At 42.9% G+C, this 20,460-nt stretch overlaps 2 protein-coding genes across 3 annotated transcripts in view; one reads left to right on the top strand and one right to left on the bottom strand.

Moving 5' to 3' along the window:
* Positions 1 to 1,395, bottom strand: part of WDR89 (WD repeat domain 89) — a 320,794-nt gene extending 319,399 nt beyond the window's left edge. For both annotated transcript variants that reach the window (XM_048948697.1, XM_048948696.1), the window contains exon 1: positions 1,347 to 1,395. The gene's annotated coding sequence lies outside the window, so the exon portion shown is untranslated. The remainder of the gene's footprint in view (positions 1 to 1,346) is intronic.
* Positions 1,396 to 2,526: 1,131 nt separating this feature from the next.
* MTHFD1 (methylenetetrahydrofolate dehydrogenase, cyclohydrolase and formyltetrahydrofolate synthetase 1) overlaps positions 2,527 to 20,460 on the top strand; it is a 45,773-nt gene continuing 27,839 nt past the window's right edge. Inside the window, exons 1-7 of the mRNA XM_048948677.1 lie at positions 2,527 to 2,695; positions 16,301 to 16,385; positions 18,416 to 18,475; positions 19,169 to 19,222; positions 19,620 to 19,756; positions 19,904 to 20,004; positions 20,283 to 20,419. Coding sequence (XP_048804634.1) covers positions 2,655 to 2,695; positions 16,301 to 16,385; positions 18,416 to 18,475; positions 19,169 to 19,222; positions 19,620 to 19,756; positions 19,904 to 20,004; positions 20,283 to 20,419 — 615 coding nt within the window. The 5' untranslated portion in view covers positions 2,527 to 2,654. The remainder of the gene's footprint in view (positions 2,696 to 16,300; positions 16,386 to 18,415; positions 18,476 to 19,168; positions 19,223 to 19,619; positions 19,757 to 19,903; positions 20,005 to 20,282; positions 20,420 to 20,460) is intronic.

The following is a 20,460-nucleotide window of genomic DNA, read 5'->3' as shown; positions in this document are numbered from 1 at the left end:
TGTGAGACGTCTTTTTTCAGGAGCAGGGCCATTAGGAAAAGTAGAGGAAGTAAAGACACATGCAAACCATGCAAGTTTGCAATTCTGGGCTGGAATCTACAGCTTCTGACGGCACGAGCTTTTTTGCTCACTCTGCAAACAAGGTCACTGGAATATTTTTACATCAGTGGGCTTTCTTTTCCTGCTGATATTTATACACTATCATCTTCAGTGTCAGATCTTTTTTAGCAAAAGCTGTTTTTACGAGCCTGTGCTATCCTTAACTGAAAGAGTCTTTTGCACATTTTTCTGAACAGTTTTTTTTTCTTCCCCAAGAGTTCATTCAGGCTTCAGATAAAAGCAACAGAAGAAACAAACAGGGCACAGAATTTTAAGCAGCTGAGAAAAATCCCTTCCTTCAGTTAATTGTATTATCTCAGTTTTGATCATATAATACTGCAACTGTCTATTGGAACATTCCAGGAAATACAAGGAATAGCTACAGAAAGACAACAACAACAACAAAAGTTATTTCTAGTTGGTTTTTTTTTATTATTTAGCATAATAAAAACCCCCAAATACAGTTTTCCCTTTTTTCCAAGTCAGTTTTAAAGAGGAATTTCTGACCTCTATTCCTACAACTGAAAAGTTTTTAACTTCAGCTGGTTTCACCCCTTGAAGTAACCAGCTTTCCCCTCAATAATAAATAAATAAATAAGCAGAAAAAAAAAAGCAGAAGTCATTACCCCACCATACTCTACAAAAGAAAACACATGCGAAAGACTTATCCTCAGAGAAGTTTTAGCAATATATGGTATATATTACCATCCCAGAACTCCAGAGAAGCAAACCGGGAGGTTCTGAAGCTTCTAAAGCAAAAGGATCTGTATATTCCATCCTTCCATCCTCATAGTTTGGTGTGCTAGACAGAAGCTGCCACGTCTGTATTCCACTTTTCTCAAAATCAGACAGGTCCCCAAATCCATTCTTGATCTGATTATAGCATTGAGAAGCATGATGCAATGGTGTAGCAGGACTGAATGCTTTCTCAGCAAACCCCTTAGAACAGCAGCTTTATTTTCAAAAATGCACTTCAAACAGGTTTTTTTAGTCCTAAATTCTCACTGGGACTGTTGCTGCACTAGCATCAAATCCCTGTTTTCCACACTCTGTGAACCTGCAGTGGCCATGCCGTTTCTTTGCTGCACTGGCACCACATGTGGCAGATGTGTCCCAAAACAGTAACAGGAATAAAGCCTTACAGTAGGATGGGAACATACTACTGCTCCATCCCATCACCAACTATGATTTGTCAGTTCCCTGGCCCTGATTGCTGTTTTCACAGAATGGCCAGGGTTGGAAGGGACCTCAATGATCATGAATCTCCAACCCCCTGCCACATGCAGGGCCACCAACCTCCCCATTTAATACCAGACCAGGCTGCCCAGGGCCCCATCCAACCTGGCCTTGAACACCTCCAGGGACAGGGCATCCACAACCTCTCTGGGCAGCTGCTCCAGCACCTCACTACTCTCTCTATAAAGAACTTCCCCCTGACATCATCCTACCTGAATCTTCCCTCCCTCAACTTGAAACCATTTCCCCTTGTCCTGCAGTTATCTACCCTTTCAAAGAGTTGATTCCCCTCCCCTCTGTAGACTCCCTTTAGGTATTGAAATGCTGCAGTGAGGTCACCCTTCAGCCTGTCTTCATAGGGGAGGTGCTCCAGTCCCCTGACCACCTTTGTGGCTCTCCTCTGGACCCTCTCCAACAGCTCCCTGTCTTTTTGGTGCTGGGGGCTCCACACTTGGACACAGTACTCCAGATGGGGTCTCACAAGAGCAGAGTAGAGGGGGACAATCACCTCCCTGTCCCTGCTGGCCACCCCTCTTTTGATGGAGCTCCATTTTCTTGAATCATGTCCCATGTGCTACACGCCAATAGGACAAACCTTGTGCAGCTCCTCAGGGCCCTGGCATTACAAGCAAGGCAGTCTCACGGTATGGCATCCAACTGATCTTCCTGTCCCCATGAGAAGAGCACTGAAAGCTGATTCTCTCAGCTTACATTCACCCGTGGATTAACAAAAAACACTGGTTATATAAAATGGAGAACTGCGCAGATCAGTGCACAAGGAAATGCCTTCCTCAGCCTCAGCACCGTTGCTTGCTTAAAGGATATCTCTCCGAGAGATAAAGACTGCTGAGTAAAAACCCTCTACTCTTAGCAAAGCCTGAAGAGTCCCATAGTAGCTACCTGCAACCCCAGGCCATAACATACTGAAGTTATCCGTATGCTGACTTGCAATTCTATTAAATACGTGACTAGCAATCTGCGTGCTCCCCCAGCAGCGCACAAAGCCCGCCACAGCGGCGGCTTTCCCTTCCCTACGCCCAGACCCCCTGTGTGCAGAGCCAGGGAACGCGCTGCAGTAAGGGCGGCCATCTCACAACGCCTCAACCCGCTCCCCTCAGCCTTAGGGCGCCGAAAAACGCAGGGGAGGGACACGCACAGCGCAGCAGCCCGCCGGGGTGGGGCAGCGCTTGCGCGGTGGTGGCTGCTACTGAAAGTTTAGGGCCCACGTGGGCTGTAGGATTGGGTTGTGGAGGGGACGGCGTGTCCTGCAGAGCGCCCCGGAGAACCGCCGCGTTTGGCTGCCTGCTCCCGCCCTCGCCATGGCCCCCGCAGAGGTCCTTAGCGGCAAAGTCGTCTCCGCGTATGTACCCTCCTCGCTGCCGGCGGGGGGATGGGGAGGTTTACCTTTCAGAAAAACTGAAAGCGTTGTCGCAAGAGCTCAGCCTGGGGGTCTGCTTCTTGTTGGCCCCGTCCAGCATCAGCCCTGGAACACTGCTCGTGGTTGTTCGGCATCTCTGTGCTAAGCGCCCAGGCTGATGCGATAAGGTGGAACCGCTGCCTCTTGTCTGTGCTCTCAGAATGGTTTCTGGGCCCGAGTTGGCAGCTTAGGGGTGGTCTCCGTTTTGAGAGATCGATTGCTTCTTTTTAAAGCTATTGAAGTTAATCTATGCATCGGATAACATGGGGATGAGTGTTGGCGTGTATCTTGTCAAAACTGTTGGAAAGATTTGTCAGACTTCCTTCTGCTTTCAGCTTTCACTCAACTGAGCCTTGTGCTGTGTAGCCTTGCTTACTTTTCCAGTTGCTACTCTGCAGTACACTGCTATACGTACACACTCTATATGTGTGAGTGCACTGCTGTATGTACAGAAGAAAAATGCAGTGTTTGGCTTCGGGTGACACTTGTGCGATACTCAGTGCTAGTGGTGTGTGGTGAGGTAGGTTTGGTGTGCACAGCTTGGATTTTAGGAAAAATTTGTTCACACAGAGTGGTGATGCACTGGAACAAGCTGCCAGGGAGATGGAGTTGCTGTCTCTGGAGGTGTTCAAGAACTACGGAGATGAGAGAACATGGTAAATGGGGATGGTTTGGGGTTGGGCTAGATGATCTGAGAGGTCTTTTCCAACCTTAATGATTCTACGAACCTCTCCGTAACCAGGGAATTTCATGGAATCATAGAATGGCCTGCGTTGAAAAGAACCTTGAAGATCATCTTGTTTCAACCCCATTGCTGTCGGCAGTTTCCAACCACCAGACCAGGCTGCCCAGAGCCTGCCTTGAATGCTTCCAGGAATGGGGCATCCACAACCTCTTTGGGCAGCCTGTTCTAGTGGGTGACCTGTTCCAGTATTTGTCCAGTATTTGGACAGAAAATGTAAATCTGAAATGATCTAAAGTAATCTCTGGGAACTTGCTGGGGCTCATCTTAGGTGTTGCTGTGTATGGAACATCTACTTCCAGCTGGTAGTGCTGCACTTCTCAAAAGTATGTGTCTTCACGTGTCTTGAATCTAAACGTCCACAACGAAAGCCTGCTGGAATATGTTTTACCCAGTAATTTTTGGGCCACTTGTCAGGATGATTACTTGGGGCTTTCAGTCTGTCAGTCCTGTGCACGTTGTTAGACTTACACTTTTGTCAGTCTTTAGAGCATTGTGCTCTGCATGCCCTGTGTGTGGTGCTCATAGTACCTAGTTATCTGCCCGCTTCAGACTTCCTTTATCTGGCATGGAAGCTGACATAGGTTCCTTCAAGCTACACATTAATGAAAATTTAGACTGAATGGAATTCTGGAAAGGTGATAGTTTGAGGAAAAGGTGGTATTCTGAGCTTTCATCTTCTAATATTCTTGGTTCTAATTTTCTTGCTTTTTTAAAAATTATTTTTTATTTTTTATTTATAGTGGTGACTCTTTTATTTCTGTTTGCTTTCAGTATTACGTTAGCAGTTGTTTTAATAAATGAATGATGTTCAAATGCCTAAAAGAGAGCAAGATTTTAGTAGATACATATGGGAGAAAGGATTACTTTTGTTTCCAGTACAGCTCTGAGGTTCATGGTTGAAGCCTGGCTTTCAGCATGCATTGACTCTTGACCTGAAAACAGCACAAAATAGGAAAAAAAATTATTGCATCTGTACCAGTGTTCTTCATTTCCTTTACATCTCCTCTATTTATGCCCAACATAGCTAGACCATAGCATAGTCTGCAGGTCTCACGTATTTTGTTTTTTCTCTAGTGGAGTGTTTGATGAAGATGTGAGGAAATGGACTGTCCACCTGCAGTTATGTCTCTTTTTCCAGGCCCTCTGGAGAAGTGCTGAGCCAAAGGATTCTCAACATCCAGAGCCCACTGTCAGGCCATGAATCTATCAGTAAAAGAAATAAGCAAGTGATAGGCGTGTGCTCTTTCTAGGAATATCCAACTGAATTTGTCTGCCATAGTAAGGGTATGTTTCTCAGTACGTCATCTGCAAAGTCTTTTCAGTTACAATCCTGTAGGGTTTTTCTATTATTCTGGGCTTTAATTGAGAAAACTTTGCTTGTAATTCAGTCAAATATTAACAAATAAGGTGAATCAATGAAGCAGTGTTCCAGCTAGTTAATTCTGAGTTTATGTATGTGTTTTAAGTCAGAAACTCCTAAGTACTATGAACTTTCTTCTCCTGCTATCAGCCACCTCTTCCCCAAAGAAAGGTGAAGAAAATAACTAATTCAGAGTTATGTCATTTATTTAAACAAAAATAATAACAAAAGCAAAAAAAAAAAAAAGCAAACAGGTAAATAGTGACACTCTTATTTTTGTGAATCAGTTGAAGAGGGGAAAAAAACAGAGATGGAGCTTCCTTATCCCTGTGATTAAAGATAACTTACGTAGGAGATCAAGCTAGTTAATGTCTAGAAAGTGTTGGAAGGTTCAGAAGAGACACAAAGGAAATTAGTCAATATATGTGATGATAGCAGGTGTGATTTTTATCATGCACAGAAGGAAGAGCATACAGAACAGCAGGCATTGTGATTTGTGTAGGACTTTGGTGCTCAAGTTAATACTTTGTGTAAGGCAGCTTCTTCCAGTAGAAACAAACTCTTCTATTTGGACAGTCTGTGGAGGATATTGGATGTATTACACTGAACTTGAGTGTGAGGTGAGGGCAGGAGATGTGTGAATTGAGTGCAGCTCTGTTGTCTAAATTGCATCTTCCCTCAAACAAAGCCATTTGTTTTATCATGGGGGCAAAGTTGAGCAGTGGCAGCACTGTAGGCTGCAATGAAAAATGGCTATAGCTCTGGCCAAAGTGGCTTAGGATCTGGGGAGGCTTGTTAGCCTTCTGCAGCCAATTCTGGAGGGCTGCAGCAAGAGCACTTGTGATTCACACTTCTGAAACCTTTGGGGAATCTATAATCTGGGCAGTGAAGCCAAACCTTTCTCTCTTGGTGTCAGGCTTCTCTTGTCTCATCATTGTCTCTGAGGGAGGTATTGGCTTGGTCATGTGTTCAGCAGTATCACCTACAGTCCACAGAAGGAATGGAAGTACAGCCTGATTTTTTTATCCTAAATTTGGTGCCACATATGCTCACACCGCAGCCACCCAAGCTGTGACATGTAAAGAATGCAGCAGGTGTGGTGGAGTCTGCCTGGGGAGATCCTGGCATGAGAGCTCTGCTTCTCTCTCTGTGCTTCGAGCAGAACTGGAGGAAGGTGGTCTGTCTTTGCTATTCTGGGAAATTCACTGCATAAATTTAAATTCGGCTCAGTTCTGCAGTCTCGTGAAAGAAAGGCTCACCGCTTCTTTAATCTTTGGAACTGGCTTTTTCATTGTATGCTTAAAGTCACATGCTGTCCTTAACCTGTGTGGACCCTGGACTTGTGTTTGCAGTGGGAGTTTGTTTGTGTAAGAGCCAGCAGCACGGGAGGGGTCTTGGGAGGAAAGGCTCTTTGAGGAGCAGCCACATCCAATTGCCAATTTATGTTTGAAAGCTTGAATAAATGTTCATGCTACTAACAAAAAAGTTGTTAATTTGTCAATATGATTGTTTTTTTTTTTTATCTTCATGAAGACCCGAATTATTCTGTAATGTATCTGCCAAAATACAGAGACTGCTTTTTATTTGTTTTTTTTTTACTTAATTTTCTCTCTGACCTTCGCATCTCTGGCTTTCTTCTTAACTGTCATTCAGCGATAGTGAACACTAGGTGGCTGTCTAGCAAGTGGTTTCTTGACAAGACAATTCAGCACTGGCAACACCACTTGTGTGTTCGTGCATGTTACCTTTCATGTGTAGCTGAAGGGGAAATGAGCTAGTGCCTAATTACAGAAAATGGCAGCAATATAATGTGTGAGCAGTTGTGGCTGCTTGGTGTAAAAGCATGCCATAGCCCTGCTTCGAAGTGGATAGAGAGAAATAGATCCTGATGGGATTGCTTCTCCTGCACTGAGAAGGCTGGATTAAAAATAAATGCCAGATCTGAGACCCTTTCAGCTGACTGTCCCTTATGAGAACTGTACTGCGTTGTAAACTACAATACATTTCACATTTGTTTGCATTTCCTCTTGTTTGTAGGCCATAAACCACTGCTGCATCTTTCTTACTGACTCAGCTTCATCTAGACTATTTCAGAGCCTCATCTCAGAAGTAGCTCCCTCAGACAGGTGCCCCACAGCACCCACTCTAGCATTGGGTTTCTGACACTCCTTGCCCTGCACTGCTTTTATGGACTTCTCATGAGTTCAGGCCTGACTGTGTTAGTAGCTGTAGTGGTACTGCCTTCCCTACAGGATGTGCAGCACAGGTGAGGTGCTGCCACCCAGCAGATGCATTTTTGTTGCTTCAGCATGAAGAATTTCTAGGATGAGGCTGTGAGCTCAAAAGAGTGTCAGAGGCAAGTCAATGTCAACTGGAGACAGTAGCTAAATCGTGCCTAGAAAGCTCTATTTCTGAGATAAGATTGAAAACAACCTTTTTTACCAAAGCTTATTAAGAGACTTGGAATAGATTGGCCAGATGCAATTGCTTATAAATACCTTGAACCTGCTTCTTGGTAGCAGTAGAGCTCTGGCCACGTGGTTTGCAATGTGGCGGGAGAGAGGCTTGATTTAGGATTGGCAGGAGGCTGTGTGATTCCCCTGAGATGGGGCTCATCAGCCCCGGGGCTGCTTCTGGCTGGGCCAGCTGCGGCCATCCCCTGGGAACAGTGCTGTTGAGTTGCATCTGCTTCCATTTCTCTTTCTTCTTGCCTCTGGCATTTCTGATCTGGAGCTTATATCATTGTAAGATAGAGTTGGTTTCACTTGCTATCAGTCATCCTGGAGTTTTGCAGCTGTATGGCAAGAGTTGCAGCCTCTGGGTACTTAATCTGTCCCAGCACTTTTGCTGTTTGCATTATTTAACAAACTGGCACCAACAGCTGCTCTTCCAGTCTGAGAGGTCTGGTTCCGCTTAGAAAGTATCAAACCTTTTGGGGCACTGATTTAAGGGTAGATGTACCCAAGGTAGGCACTGCTGGTCTGTTCTCGCTGAGTCCAAGCAGCCTCCAGTGAGGAGACAGAGCTGCAGTCAGGCCCTTTTTGCCAAAATCCCAGCTGACAGAGCACATTGAGCCTAGCACCAGGACTTCTTCCCCACTATCAAGTCTTCACTGGTGAAGGAGCACACACCTGGGACTTGCATGCGAAGCTGCTAGATTGATGCAATCAGTAAATCCTTTCATCTACTCATCTCAAAGTTGTGTTTTAATAATTGTATCCTTCAGCTTGTCTTTTGCTGTAGAGTTAACCTGAGCTGTGTACCAGGGTTTAGTTTTCCTTGCTGCTTCATTTCTCTTTCTCATTCTTCTTCCTGCTCACTTGGAAGATTTTTTACTTTGGATGCTCAGACTGGAGTAATTTTCTGCATCCATGTTGGGAAGTGGGAAGGTGAGTGTAGGACTGTGAGTTATCCAGCCCTGGGTTAAGCCAAGCAGACAGGAAGGAGAAACAAAGAGTTTTGGCCACTGTAGCAGAGCTATAGGTTTGGGGACAACCTATTCAGCTCTTATACAGAGTTTTACCACTGTAAATTTGTCATCCTTTGCCAAGCATCTGTGGAAGACTGTATGTGGAAAGGAGGTTTGCTTTTTAGCAGGGAGTTTAAAATGGAGTTTCCATGTCTCATTGTCTATTATTGCCCTGTATCCTATGGGACTGCTGTGTAAAGAGGAGAGTGAAGAAATACACAGTGGACTTGAAAATTTTGGGGGGAAAAAGTTTGAATGAAACTTCTAAAGTGTCTTAGTGACTTATGGGCATCTTATGGGTTTTATTTGGAGATTGCTTGGACTTGTGTACTTAAGGTGTGGGTATGTGTTTGCTGATGTTGGAAATAAACCAAGTAATTTTGTCAGGACGGTATCTCTGATAAAAGCAGGTTTTATTCGCGATTGCAATGGCGGGCGTCCCACAAGTAGGAGCGCGCCTATGGACACAACATGACAGCCTTTATACCCTGTTTTCTCCCCCTTGCCTTCCCCCTCCCCTGTTTCCCCAATGGCTGGGTACTCCAGGTTCACAATCTTATCAGAAGGTTTACATTTGTTATTTACTTGTTATCTGGTGCCAGTCAGTAGTCATCCTGTTGTCTCCAAGATGTCTCGGTGCTCTCCTGGTCCTATTGATATGGTGATTTTCTTTAAAGTCATCATCGTTAAACAAAGAGCACTGGGGGATGATGTCAGGCCTTCCCAATGTCAGGCGCTTCCTCCAGCATGCCATGGCTTGTCCTCTGGTTTGCTCTCGTGCAGGATATTCTTGCAGTGTGTATGACAAAATGTACATATATACACATATATACAGTGTGTTCCTGGGAACTATGATAGCGGAGATCATAAAATAAAAATAATATTATACAATTCTAATGCAGAAACAACACTTGATTCCCACAATTCCCCCCTTTTTCTTTTTTATACATTGTTGATTTCTGCAATTCTTTTTTAAGGTTCACTTTTATAGACATCGCCCTCGTCTTCACTTTCTTTATCTCCCATCTCCTCTAATACCATAATTTTATCCAAATGTAATAGCTCCATTAGTGCTTGCTTCAGTAGTGCTCTCTCTATCAATCACTCTACTAGTCCCCTCACAAAGGGGATAACACAGCGACCAGTGGCCATCAAGGCTCCTGCTGCTACTATCAACGAAGTAAATGTGGATACAGTCACCCCTTTCCATTTACCAAACCAGAACTCCAACCATCCAGTGACAGAAGTATCTATTCCTGATTTTTTTTCTACCACTTCATTGCCAAGGGTGGCACCAAGCCCTTGCAATGCCTTCATTATTATGTCATCCAGAGCTGTGTTATTGGGATGAAGGTGCAACAACGGGTACCCAGTGTTACATATACATTCCTTTATCATATCTTAGGAGATCCTATTTTCTCAGGCCACCCTACTTGTGGCATATAACTGTCCTGCAATTCTCTTTATTGCACTCCTTGTATAATTTGTAAATCTCCATTGATTATAACAGATGTAGTTAACCCAATCTACATTTTTGTTGATCATCACCCACCAGGACAGTGACTCAAACCCTGCAACAGTTTGATTTCTTGCCTTAAAATCATCAGGAACAACAAGAAGAAAAAAAGTTTAAATCCTTAGCTTACCCACATACCAAACAATATTGATATGTAATAGTGTTTGCCACAAGAGATACATAAGTATTTACATCAAATGCTGCACTCATCAAATCAACATTTCTAACAGTTACAAGAGCCCACATTTCTGTCCTTAGATTCACAATTTTAAGGGTCCAGCTGATTTCAGTTCTCATTGTGTTCGAGGGACCTTCTTAACTCTAGTATGATGTATCCACAATGCTTTCACTGTTGTGTGGGATGTTAGCAGCGCCTGGAACAGACCTACCCACCTTGGTTCCAGGGGCGAATCTTAAAAGAGATTTGTTACATACATATTATCGAGCCACATCAAGGCCTTGGGCTCTAGTTCCTAGAACCAGTTTCTCCTTTTCTCAAAGCTATTCCTGCAGACTTATCACATGCTCAGTTAGTATTTCGCTCCCTACTTGGGTAGAAATTCCCTTTTGTACAACATAAGGCCTTCTGTACAGTATTTTGAAAGGACTTAACCCCTCTTTGGCTCTAGGTTTTGTTCTGGTACTAAGGAGAGCCAGAGGCAACAACTGTGATCAGGATAGTCCAGCTTCCTGTCCCAGTTTTACAACCTGTGATTTAATTAGACAGTTCATCTTTTCCCCCTGACCACTCGCCTGTGGTCTGTGTGCTGTGTGCAATTGCCAATTTATTCCCAATGCTTGCTGACCTCTTGGACAATCTCTGCAATAAAATGAGTTCCCTGGTTGAAGGGTATTGTTGCAGGACACCCAAACCTTGGAATAATCTCCTGCAAAAGTACCTTGGTTACTTTCTTGGCTCTATTGGTCCTGCAAGGGAATGCTTCTGGTCACCCTGAAAGGGTATTGGTTAGAACTAGCATATATCAAAACCCTCATTTTTCCTGGCAGTTAAAAAAAAATCAATTTCCAATTGTTGTCCTGGAAGGTTCCCTTTCCAACATGCCCCACTTGTACCCTGTTCCTGGTACTAGGATTGTACAGTTACTTTCTGGTGTCTGTACCCCCCATGTTTTATTATGTTCCCTTAGAACCAAATTCTATACAATACTAACGGGCACAACAGTGTGTCCATCTGGGTATGCACCCATCTGTCAGCTTGCTCTCTTCCGTTCATTAATTAGATTCCTATCCTTTCTAGAGTACCTTATAGGTTCTGACTAAGGTTCAGATATTTCAAGTTTACCGTCTGGAATTAAAGCCGTTCACCAATTTCTTTTCCTTCAGCTGCCTGTTTTGCCACCTGATCCATCATCATATTTCCAGTTTCCTGTACAGTGTCACTCTTCTGATGTCCTTTACAATGTATAACAGCCATGATGTTCTTTGGTAGATTTACATCATGCTGAATTTGTTTTCCTTGTGTGTAAACAATCCTTGCTCTTTCCAGATGGTACCACGAGTGGGTACCACCCCAAAAGCATATTTAGCATCCATCCATATATTTAAGGTTCTTGTCAAGGCAATTATTTCAGCCTTCTGAGTGGAAGTCCCCACAGGTAATGATTTTGCTTCAATTACCTTGTCAGTAGCAGTTACTGCATGTCCTGCCTTACGGTTTCCTTGTCTTCACAAAACTGCTTCCGTCGATGAATCCAGGACTCCTCAGCATCGTCCAACGGTTCCTCCTGTAGCTCTGACCAACTTGCACAGACAGTCTCCATGCAGTCACACACTGCTGGCTTGGAGGCAGCTCTGCGTTGGTGTTCTGGGTGTTCAGCAAGTTGCTTCCTTCTCTTTGATCAGTTGTTCTTTCTGTTGAGAAACTTGATAGCCATTTAAATCAAGAAATTCAGCAAGCTCACAGTCTATTGCACACAGTCCTTTGTTACTGTAGCATCCACGAACTGCAGTAAAGTTCCACTGTGAGATGGTGAACCCAAATCTCAGGCTCACGAGTTGACCAGTTCTCAAAAATCACTGGGCTGTTCTCACAACCCTGGGTATCACTGTGCAGGTTAACTGAATTATTATTATTATTACTTTTAATTTATTTTTTTTTTTTTTCTCCATATTTGAGTTTTCCTATTCAAAGGCAAATAATTTTAGACTTTGTTTGGCAAAACCAGGCAGAAAAAGGTGTACTTCAAGTCCAGAACGGTAAACCCCACCTGCTTATTCCTTAGCTTGGTTAATAAAGATATACACCATGAGTTGTATATATTCAACTTTTCTATTAATTGCCCTCAAACCTTGTACCAAACTATGGCTCTTGCCATCCAATTTTTCATTTGCAAGATTGGGTGTTGTATTTGGATTTCTATCCAATTAGTAATCCAAAATCCAAAAAGTTATTTTTATTTCTTTTATCCTCCTACAATCTTGTATCCTCAGAGGGCATTGCTTTACCCTGGTTGGGCTGGCTCCCATCTTTAACTTAACTTTCATTGGGCTGCATTTTTGGCTCTGCCAGGCATCCCTGATGCCCGCAATCCTGTGTATACCCAATGTAGGATTTACGTAACTTCTGGCAGTACAACATTGCTTTTCCCAGTTTGTGTTAAAGCCAGACTTAAAATTTTCAGTCCATTGCTCTTGCTTGACAAGTAGGTCCAATCGTCTCTACTGAATTTAATCTCTACATTCAACTATTCTAACATGTCATGCCCAAATAATCGTTTTGGAGAACCTGGCATGTACAAGAATTTATATATTCCTACTTGTTCTCCTAGCCTGTATTTAATTGGTCCAAAAAAAAAGTAAACTTCTCTTGCCAGTAGCTGCTACAACTATTACAAAAATAATCTACGGGTAACAGTAAGACGCACCCAGAGGTACCAGAAAATAAACCTCTTCAGCCTGCTTCCCCTGCTACTTTCAGTCCTGGCAGGGTGGAACTCTCCCTGAGTCCTTCCAGGCTCCCCTTACCTCTTCCTCTAGGTAAGGACATCCCTGTTAACCTTGCTCAACTTTGCATTCCTCAGTTTGTTTTCCCAAGCCCTTTTCACTTCCCAAACTCTCATCATCACAGCCATTACTAACATTGTATTTCAGTTTCACTCCCTTCTCTCCCCAGGCTTCCAGTGCTCACACTGATACTGGGTTTCCCCAGCTCTGCAGATGCCGGCTATTCTCACTTCCAATGTCCCGTCCCATCCCCATTCACAAGCACTGCACCCTTCACATCACAGCGGGAGGCTCCGGCCCCCAGCTCTTTCTCCCACTCCAAGTTGTTCTTACAAGCCGCAGGGGGGGGGTGTGCGGGGATGTGTTCTCGTGCCGGCCCAACTCTAATATCCCAAACTCACTGTTTTCCTTAACCTTTTTGCCATTCTTTGTTTGTTTGTTTGTTTTTCCACAATTCCACTATTTGTACCCTCAACTGCAATTCCACATACCATTAACAATTGCAATTCCGCATACCATTAAAAACTGCATTTCCACATAATTTCCTCATACCATTAAAAGTTGCATTTCTGCATTTCCATATACCATTAAAACTGCGTTTCCACATACCATTAAAACTGCATTTCCACATAATTTCCACATACCATTAAAAGTTGCGTTTCCACACAATTTCCACATACCATTAAAAGTTGCATTTCCACACAATTTCCACATCCCATTAAAAACTGCATTTCTGCATTTTCATATACCATTAAAACTGCATTTTCACATACCACTAAAAGCTGCATTTCCACATAATTTCCATATACCGTTAACAACTGCATTTCTACATACCATTAAAATTGCATTTCCACATAATTTCCACATCCCGTTAAAAACTGCATTTCCACACAATTTCCACATGCTATTAAAAGTTGCATTTCCGCATACCATTAAAAACTGCATTTCCACATAATTTCCACATACCATTGAAACTGCAATTCCACATACCATTAACAATTGCATTTCCACATACCATTAAGACAGTTTCTCCCAGTGCCTTCAAAATCCACAAATCAAACAACACAATTCCTCAACTTCCACAAACACCCAGCACTTGGTCTCATGATTCGGGCACTCAATTATACAACTGGTCCCATTACTCCATTTACGTTCCTGGTTTCTTATTCAATATTCCCCCTGGCTCACCAACAATGTTTCTCCAGTGAGCCAAAATACAACCCAGGGGGTCTTCTCATATCACTTTAGACACCCCTTGTTCCATAACAGCCTCGTACACAACATAACATAACACAACACCTTCAGGACATAAACATTTAACAATCATAAAGACAGTGACAATAATCAGTACAATTTATCCTCAGGATCCTTCCTCTCTCTCTGCCTTCCTCCAGAGCTCAACCTTCCCTCTGTATTCATTTCTCACACTTGCGTAGCTGCCAACCTCCTTCTCCAATAAACAACATATCAATGATAAACATCATTTCCATCCATGAGTACAAATTAGGCCCTAGAAATTGATCTAATTGTTCTGCTACACTTATAGGATCCTCAGTTAAGGAATTTTTCTTGCAACTCCTAACTTCTCTTCTAGTAAAAACAGCAGGCATTACCGCACCTTTTTTCCCTTTGACCTAAGACTGCCTTAAGAGGACAAAGTGAAGTATTAGTAAGGTTAGTGTTAGAGAAAGGAAAACTATCCAGGTCCCATTCGCATTACTCCAACTCCCTCAGTAATTGAGAGCGCATCCTCTCTCCAGGACCCTGCACAGATCAGCAGCACCCACTCTCCTCCTCTGGAGAGGTCACCGCTGCTTTAAAAATTGCACTGCTTTAGAAATTAAAGGGGGGGGAAGTTACCTAAGGGATCCCATTTATGATCTTTCTGCTTCTCTTTCCCATTTCCTTTGAACTTGGACTCCTCGCGAGGAACATTTCTTTACTCCTTGCACTCATTAAGCGACCTAAGCCAATTCTGTTTCAGAAAAAGGAGTCTTACTGTTGACATATAAATACAAAGTCTGATAGGCCCAATTTTCGTCAGACTCCTATTTTGGTCAAAAAAAAATGATTTTCCCTGTAGTGGTTCTCTACTGTACAGTATTTAAACATCTTTTCCCTGTTCTTTTCCTAGTTTTGGGATTATTTTCCAATTTTGAAACACTTCTCCCAAGGGGCTGGCTCTCTCTAGGCACCATTCCGGGGACCTTTTTCCCCTGCTCTCGGGAACTCCTATTACCCATCCCTCCAGAATGCTACTGTGAACTCCCCAGCTCACAGGTTACCACACTCTGATTCTCGGATTTTGGGCCCAATCCCTCAGGAGTACTATACTCCTATCTCGGATTAATAGGGGTGTACTGCTGGCACTTCGTCAAGTGCACAGGGTACCGCACACCAACAGTTCCCTCCCGAGACTCTTCCTTTCACCAACACAGCCGCTTCGTCCGTCCCTGGCCGTGCCCCTCGCGGGACAGCGGAACCGCAGGTCGGGACTCAGCACTCGCTTCGCACTGACAGCGCGTCTCAGTCACACACACTCAAAGAGTCTCAACCGACCCCCAAGGAAAGAGTTAAATCCCCTTACCTTGGTCCGTGCACGAAGTTACCGGGTCGCAATGGCCAACACCCGTGCCTACCTGCCCCTTGGCTTTTACAGAGTCCGTCCTTTATGAAACAGTCTCGGTTTTTTATCGGCCGTACCAAGGAGTCACCTCACCACCCAGACAGGACCGCTGAAATCAGCGGGGTGCACCTATCCTGTGCAGGGCAGTAGGGAAACTCTCAAAGAGGCGATAATAATCCCGGACGAGCCCCCAAATTGTTGGAAATAAACCAAGTAATTTTGTCAGGACGGTATCTCTGATAAAAGCAGGTTTTATTCGCGATTGCAATGGCGGGCGTCCCACAAGTAGGAGCGCGCCTATGGACACAACATGACAGCCTTTATACCCTGTTTTCTCCCCCTTGCCTTCCCCCTCCCCTGTTTCCCCAATGGCTGGGTACTCCAGGTTCACAATCTTATCAGAAGGTTTACATTTGTTATTTACTTGTTATCTGGTGCCAGTCAGTAGTCATCCTGTTGTCTCCAAGATGTCTCGGTGCTCTCCTGGTCCTATTGATATGGTGATTTTCTTTAAAGTCATCATCGTTAAACAAAGAGCACTGGGGGATGATGTCAGGCCTTCCCAATGTCAGGCGCTTCCTCCAGCATGCCATGGCTTGTCCTCTGGTTTGCTCTCGTGCAGGATATTCTTGCAGTGTGTATGACAAAATGTACATATATACACATATATACAGTGTGTTCCTGGGAACTATGATAGCGGAGATCATAAAATAAAAATAATATTATACAATTCTAATGCAGAAACAACACTTGATTCCCACACTGATCATGCCACCTGTCAGCTTTTCAATCTCTTGTCTTACCATTGTATGAGAATTCAAACCTGTGGTTAACTTCTGTATTATTTGTTGGTTTTTTTTACACTCAGGCAAGTGAGAGAGAGATTAAAGAAGCAAGTTGCTGAGATGAAGGAGAAGTTTCCAGGTTTCACACCAGGACTTGCGATTTTGCAGGTATTGTTTTCTTTAATGACAGCTACAGAAAATCTTTGTTGCTTTGCTGTGTTAAGTGGGCAACTGATGAGCTTCTGCAAAACTGCTTTGCAAAATAGTAGCATTTTGTAAGGAACTGGAGTGCAGAGCACCATGTGGGGTGTTGATGCTGTTCTGTGATGTTTCTCCTTTACATTTTTATGAGTCCTAAAGTCCATCAGCTCTAACAGATGTGATTGCACCAGGTATTGCTGAGGTTAATGAGGAATTTGATCAGCTGTTATATGAGAGCACGGAGAGAGAGAAGTGAGCAAATCGCCTCAGCCAAGAAGACCTGGAGTGCAGAGGATTGAGTAAAATCTCATTGCTGAAATTGATGTTTGTCAGAAGCTTGAGTAGGTGCTAGAATCTATGTGTAAATGCTTGTGAATGGAAAAAATGCTCTTATCAGTTCAGGTTTGGGGCCTGTATTTGGCAGAATTAAGTGGTGGGGTGGTTTTTTTTTTTCCATTATAGCTATAAAAAATGGAAACTTTTTGGTATGCTTAGATCTGAAGGTGAGTAGTAGTAACAGCTGTCACGTATGGATGGAACTGCATGGCCACAAAGAGATTGAAAATGACTGTCCAGCGCATGGGCTTCTATCTTTATTTTTTTGTTTAGGGCACCTGCACAGCAATCTCTGGTTTCAGTCACTAAGACCACTTTAATACATGAAGAACATGCTCCTCTTCAATGCTAGGAACAAATCTGTGTGGGTTTTTTTTTTGTTGTTGTTATTTTTCATTAGCTTTAAGATCAGCTCTACAGAAGACTTGTCTTCAGGTATTCAGTAGGAAGAGGGAAGTTCCTTGATTTAAAATTCAGGAAGGGACAGTAGTGTTACTGCAATCTTTTCTTGGTTGATCTGTTGTCTCGGTCATAAATCCTTTACAGTCTGTTTGCTCTCCAACACTTGTAAGCTATCAAACCGCCTCAGGTAGGAGAAGCTCAAATACAGATGTTCTCAACTGTCCATTTTTCAGTTATGTTGGGACAATCAGATATTTCTGATATACAACACCTCACCAGCTCTATTCTTGGGAGGTTTCTGGTGTCCTCCAAGCTGGAAGAATGAGTCAGTTGTCTTTTATTTTTGTTCTGTAGTCAAGAATATCCTCCTTTACACACTGCATATCATCTTTTTGTTAACATGTCTCTTCTGCCTATATGATGCATCATTTTTCCTACCTCAGCAGACTCTACAAGGGAGGATGCCTCTTTGTATAAGCCTGGGGAAGAAGTGCATGCTGGTTGACTGGCTAATACAGTCATCCTTGCAGCTTGTGATCTGTGTGAGAAATAGGGATGGCTCCCTAGTATCAGAGAACTAGATTTCAGGAGTTTTCTTAATATGTTTTTCCTGCTTGCCCTTTGTTTTCTAACAGTTACAAGGGAACTACCTTTAGCCAAAACATACTGGATGATGCAAACACTCGTACTGTAATCACCCAATTCTGCCAAAGCTACAGACACTTACTTCTGCTATTTGCTGTTTTCTCTTTGTGCATTGCACTATTTTACATTCTTGGTTTTACTTGTTTGATGAGAAGATTCTCAAGGTACAAAGCAGCATAGCAGAAGCTTCTCCATAAAGGCAAATGTGTATAAAATTGAGATTCCTGGGTATCAAAGGGGAACAAGTTTTTAAAAGCCTCATTCAGATAATTGGATGTTATCGGCACCTACTGATCATGTTAATTAACTTTTTCAGATGAGATGGCAAGCAATATTTTCTGCTTTTCTGCTTCACTGTGTTTTTAAGGGTTTTCTAACAGATGTTAATGGTATTTATGCAGGAGATCAGACAACCTCTCTTTAGCTGCCTCTTACTTGAAAGAACGCATTCTTGTTTGCTCCAGATGCCTTTAGTCTGTGTCAGTGTGGTATGGTTATTCAAGAATACCTTTTTCTCCTTGGTGTAGCTTTGAGGAAGCTGAGGGTTAAGACATTCTCAGGCTGTGGTTGGGTCTCTACTCTGCAGGGGGACTCAACTGTCTTTTCAACCTTAGGTTGGAAATCGGGATGATTCGAACCTCTACATTAATATGAAGCTGAAGGCTGCTGCTGAGGTAATGCCCAAACTGATAATTTTTTTTACCTCCCTAAAATAGGTCCAATCAGAACATGAAATTACAGATGTGAATCAGATAGCTTTGTTTAAGCTTTGTGTGTATTGGAGAAACCAGTGCTAGCCTGAATTCCTTGTTATGAAGGAATAATACAAATGTGTAATCTGATGTGGAGTGGGATACTCTGTGGGTTGGAGCTGATTACACAAAGGTACCTAAATGACATGTGTCCAAAGTGCTGATGTTCTGTCTTTACTGACCTGTGGCCATGTGCTGACTTTCTCTGTTTCTTGTTGATACATAGCTGCAGTTGCCTTACATCTGTCACCAAGAGGTCCATTGCATGCTACAGCAGGGGTGGGAGTCTAACGAATCCCTGTTGTCCTAGGTGACAGCTGGCATCTGTGCTGGCATCTTAGAGCAATATGCTGTCAAGCCAAGATGCAGTTGTTCATGCCAAAAGGTGAATGGGACAGTTGAAAGATGGGCCAATATAAGTAGGCAAACTACTAATCTTTCATTGTCTTCACTGATGGCGTTTCCAAATAAAAGGACTGTAGAAACAGAAATAGGGGAGAGAACTAGAAAATGTGACAAAATGTAGATGAGGGTGAGCTTGACTGAAAGAAAAGGCAGATCAGTCTCTGGTATCATTTCAGAAATGGGGTAATTTCTGGGTATTCTCATTTGCAGATTGGGATCAGTGCCAATCACATAAAACTGCCAAACACAGCAACAGAAGCTGAGGTAAGTAATGCAGTTGATAAAGAAAAATCATGTAATTTCAATTTCAAGCTAAGGGGGTAAAGTTATCTTTTTTTTGTAAAAAGGGAGGGAAAGACTGCTTGTCTGCAGATACTGACTCATGAAAGAAGAACAGGAACTGATGGTTATTTGTTTTGTTGTTTTTTGTGGTTTTTTTTTTTTTTTTTAAGAAAGCTAAAGCACAACTACATAAAATTTAGAAACTTTAGCAGATGTGTTTTTCAGAATAAAAAATGTGAGTCATTCATATGTTTCGGGTGGGAAAAAAAAAGCGTGTTCTGTGTCTTTTAATCCACATAGGGTTGTGTTGTGTTGTTTTTACCTTCTATTAATCTTGCTTCAGTTTATCAGCCACTAGGTTTTTGGACTTTGCTTGTAGGTCCTCAAGTGCATCTCGTCTTTGAATGGAGACCCTGCTGTTCATGGCTTTATAGTGCAGCTGCCCCTTGACTCTGATAAACCTATCAATACTGAAAAAATAACCAATGCTGTTGCACCTGAGAAGGATGTAGATGGGTAAGCTGACATCAGCCCTAGAGAACATCACAGCTACTCCAGAATTAGACCTTTTTTTTTCCTTTTTTTTCTTCCCTTCCCTATTAACAGGTAATTTTGAGATGAGACTGGGAACTTACTTGGCCTTTTTATTCTTTCAAAATACAGCTTAAGTAGCATCAATGCTGGGAAACTGTCTAGAGGAGACCTTGGAGACTGCTTTATTCCCTGTACTCCAAAAGGATGCATGGAACTTATCAGACAGACAGGTAAGGATTTTTTCATTATTCATGAATGCAATAGTCTTCGATGAGAGGAGAAATTATGCTGCAAGGCTGTCTCTCATGCAGAAACTTTTGTTGAATTGCCATGTTTCATCTCTGCCTTTTCAAATAGGAAAACAGCTAGTTTAAAGCAATGCAAAACCCAAAAGATAAGTAGCATCCTGAAAGATTGAGACACATACTTACCAATATATTCTAGAGCTACTGGAATGGAATGGAATGCATAATGACATTTTATTTTTTCCTACCTTCGTGTGGTCCAGGCATCCAGGTTACAGGGAAAAGAGCTGTAGTGGTTGGTCGCAGTAAGATCGTTGGTGCTCCTATGCATGACCTGCTGCTCTGGAATCATGCAACAGTAACCACTTGCCATTCAAAGACCTCAACTCTGGCTGAGGAGGTAAGGGAAGGGATGGACTTATAAGGCTGTAGTTATGTACT

The sequence above is a fragment of the Lagopus muta genome, chromosome 6 (genome assembly GCF_023343835.1).
Source record: "Lagopus muta isolate bLagMut1 chromosome 6, bLagMut1 primary, whole genome shotgun sequence".
Taxonomy (NCBI): Eukaryota; Metazoa; Chordata; class Aves; order Galliformes; family Phasianidae; genus Lagopus; species Lagopus muta.
Note: the sequence above shows the minus strand (reverse complement) of the source record. Positions and strands in the feature narration are given on the sequence as shown.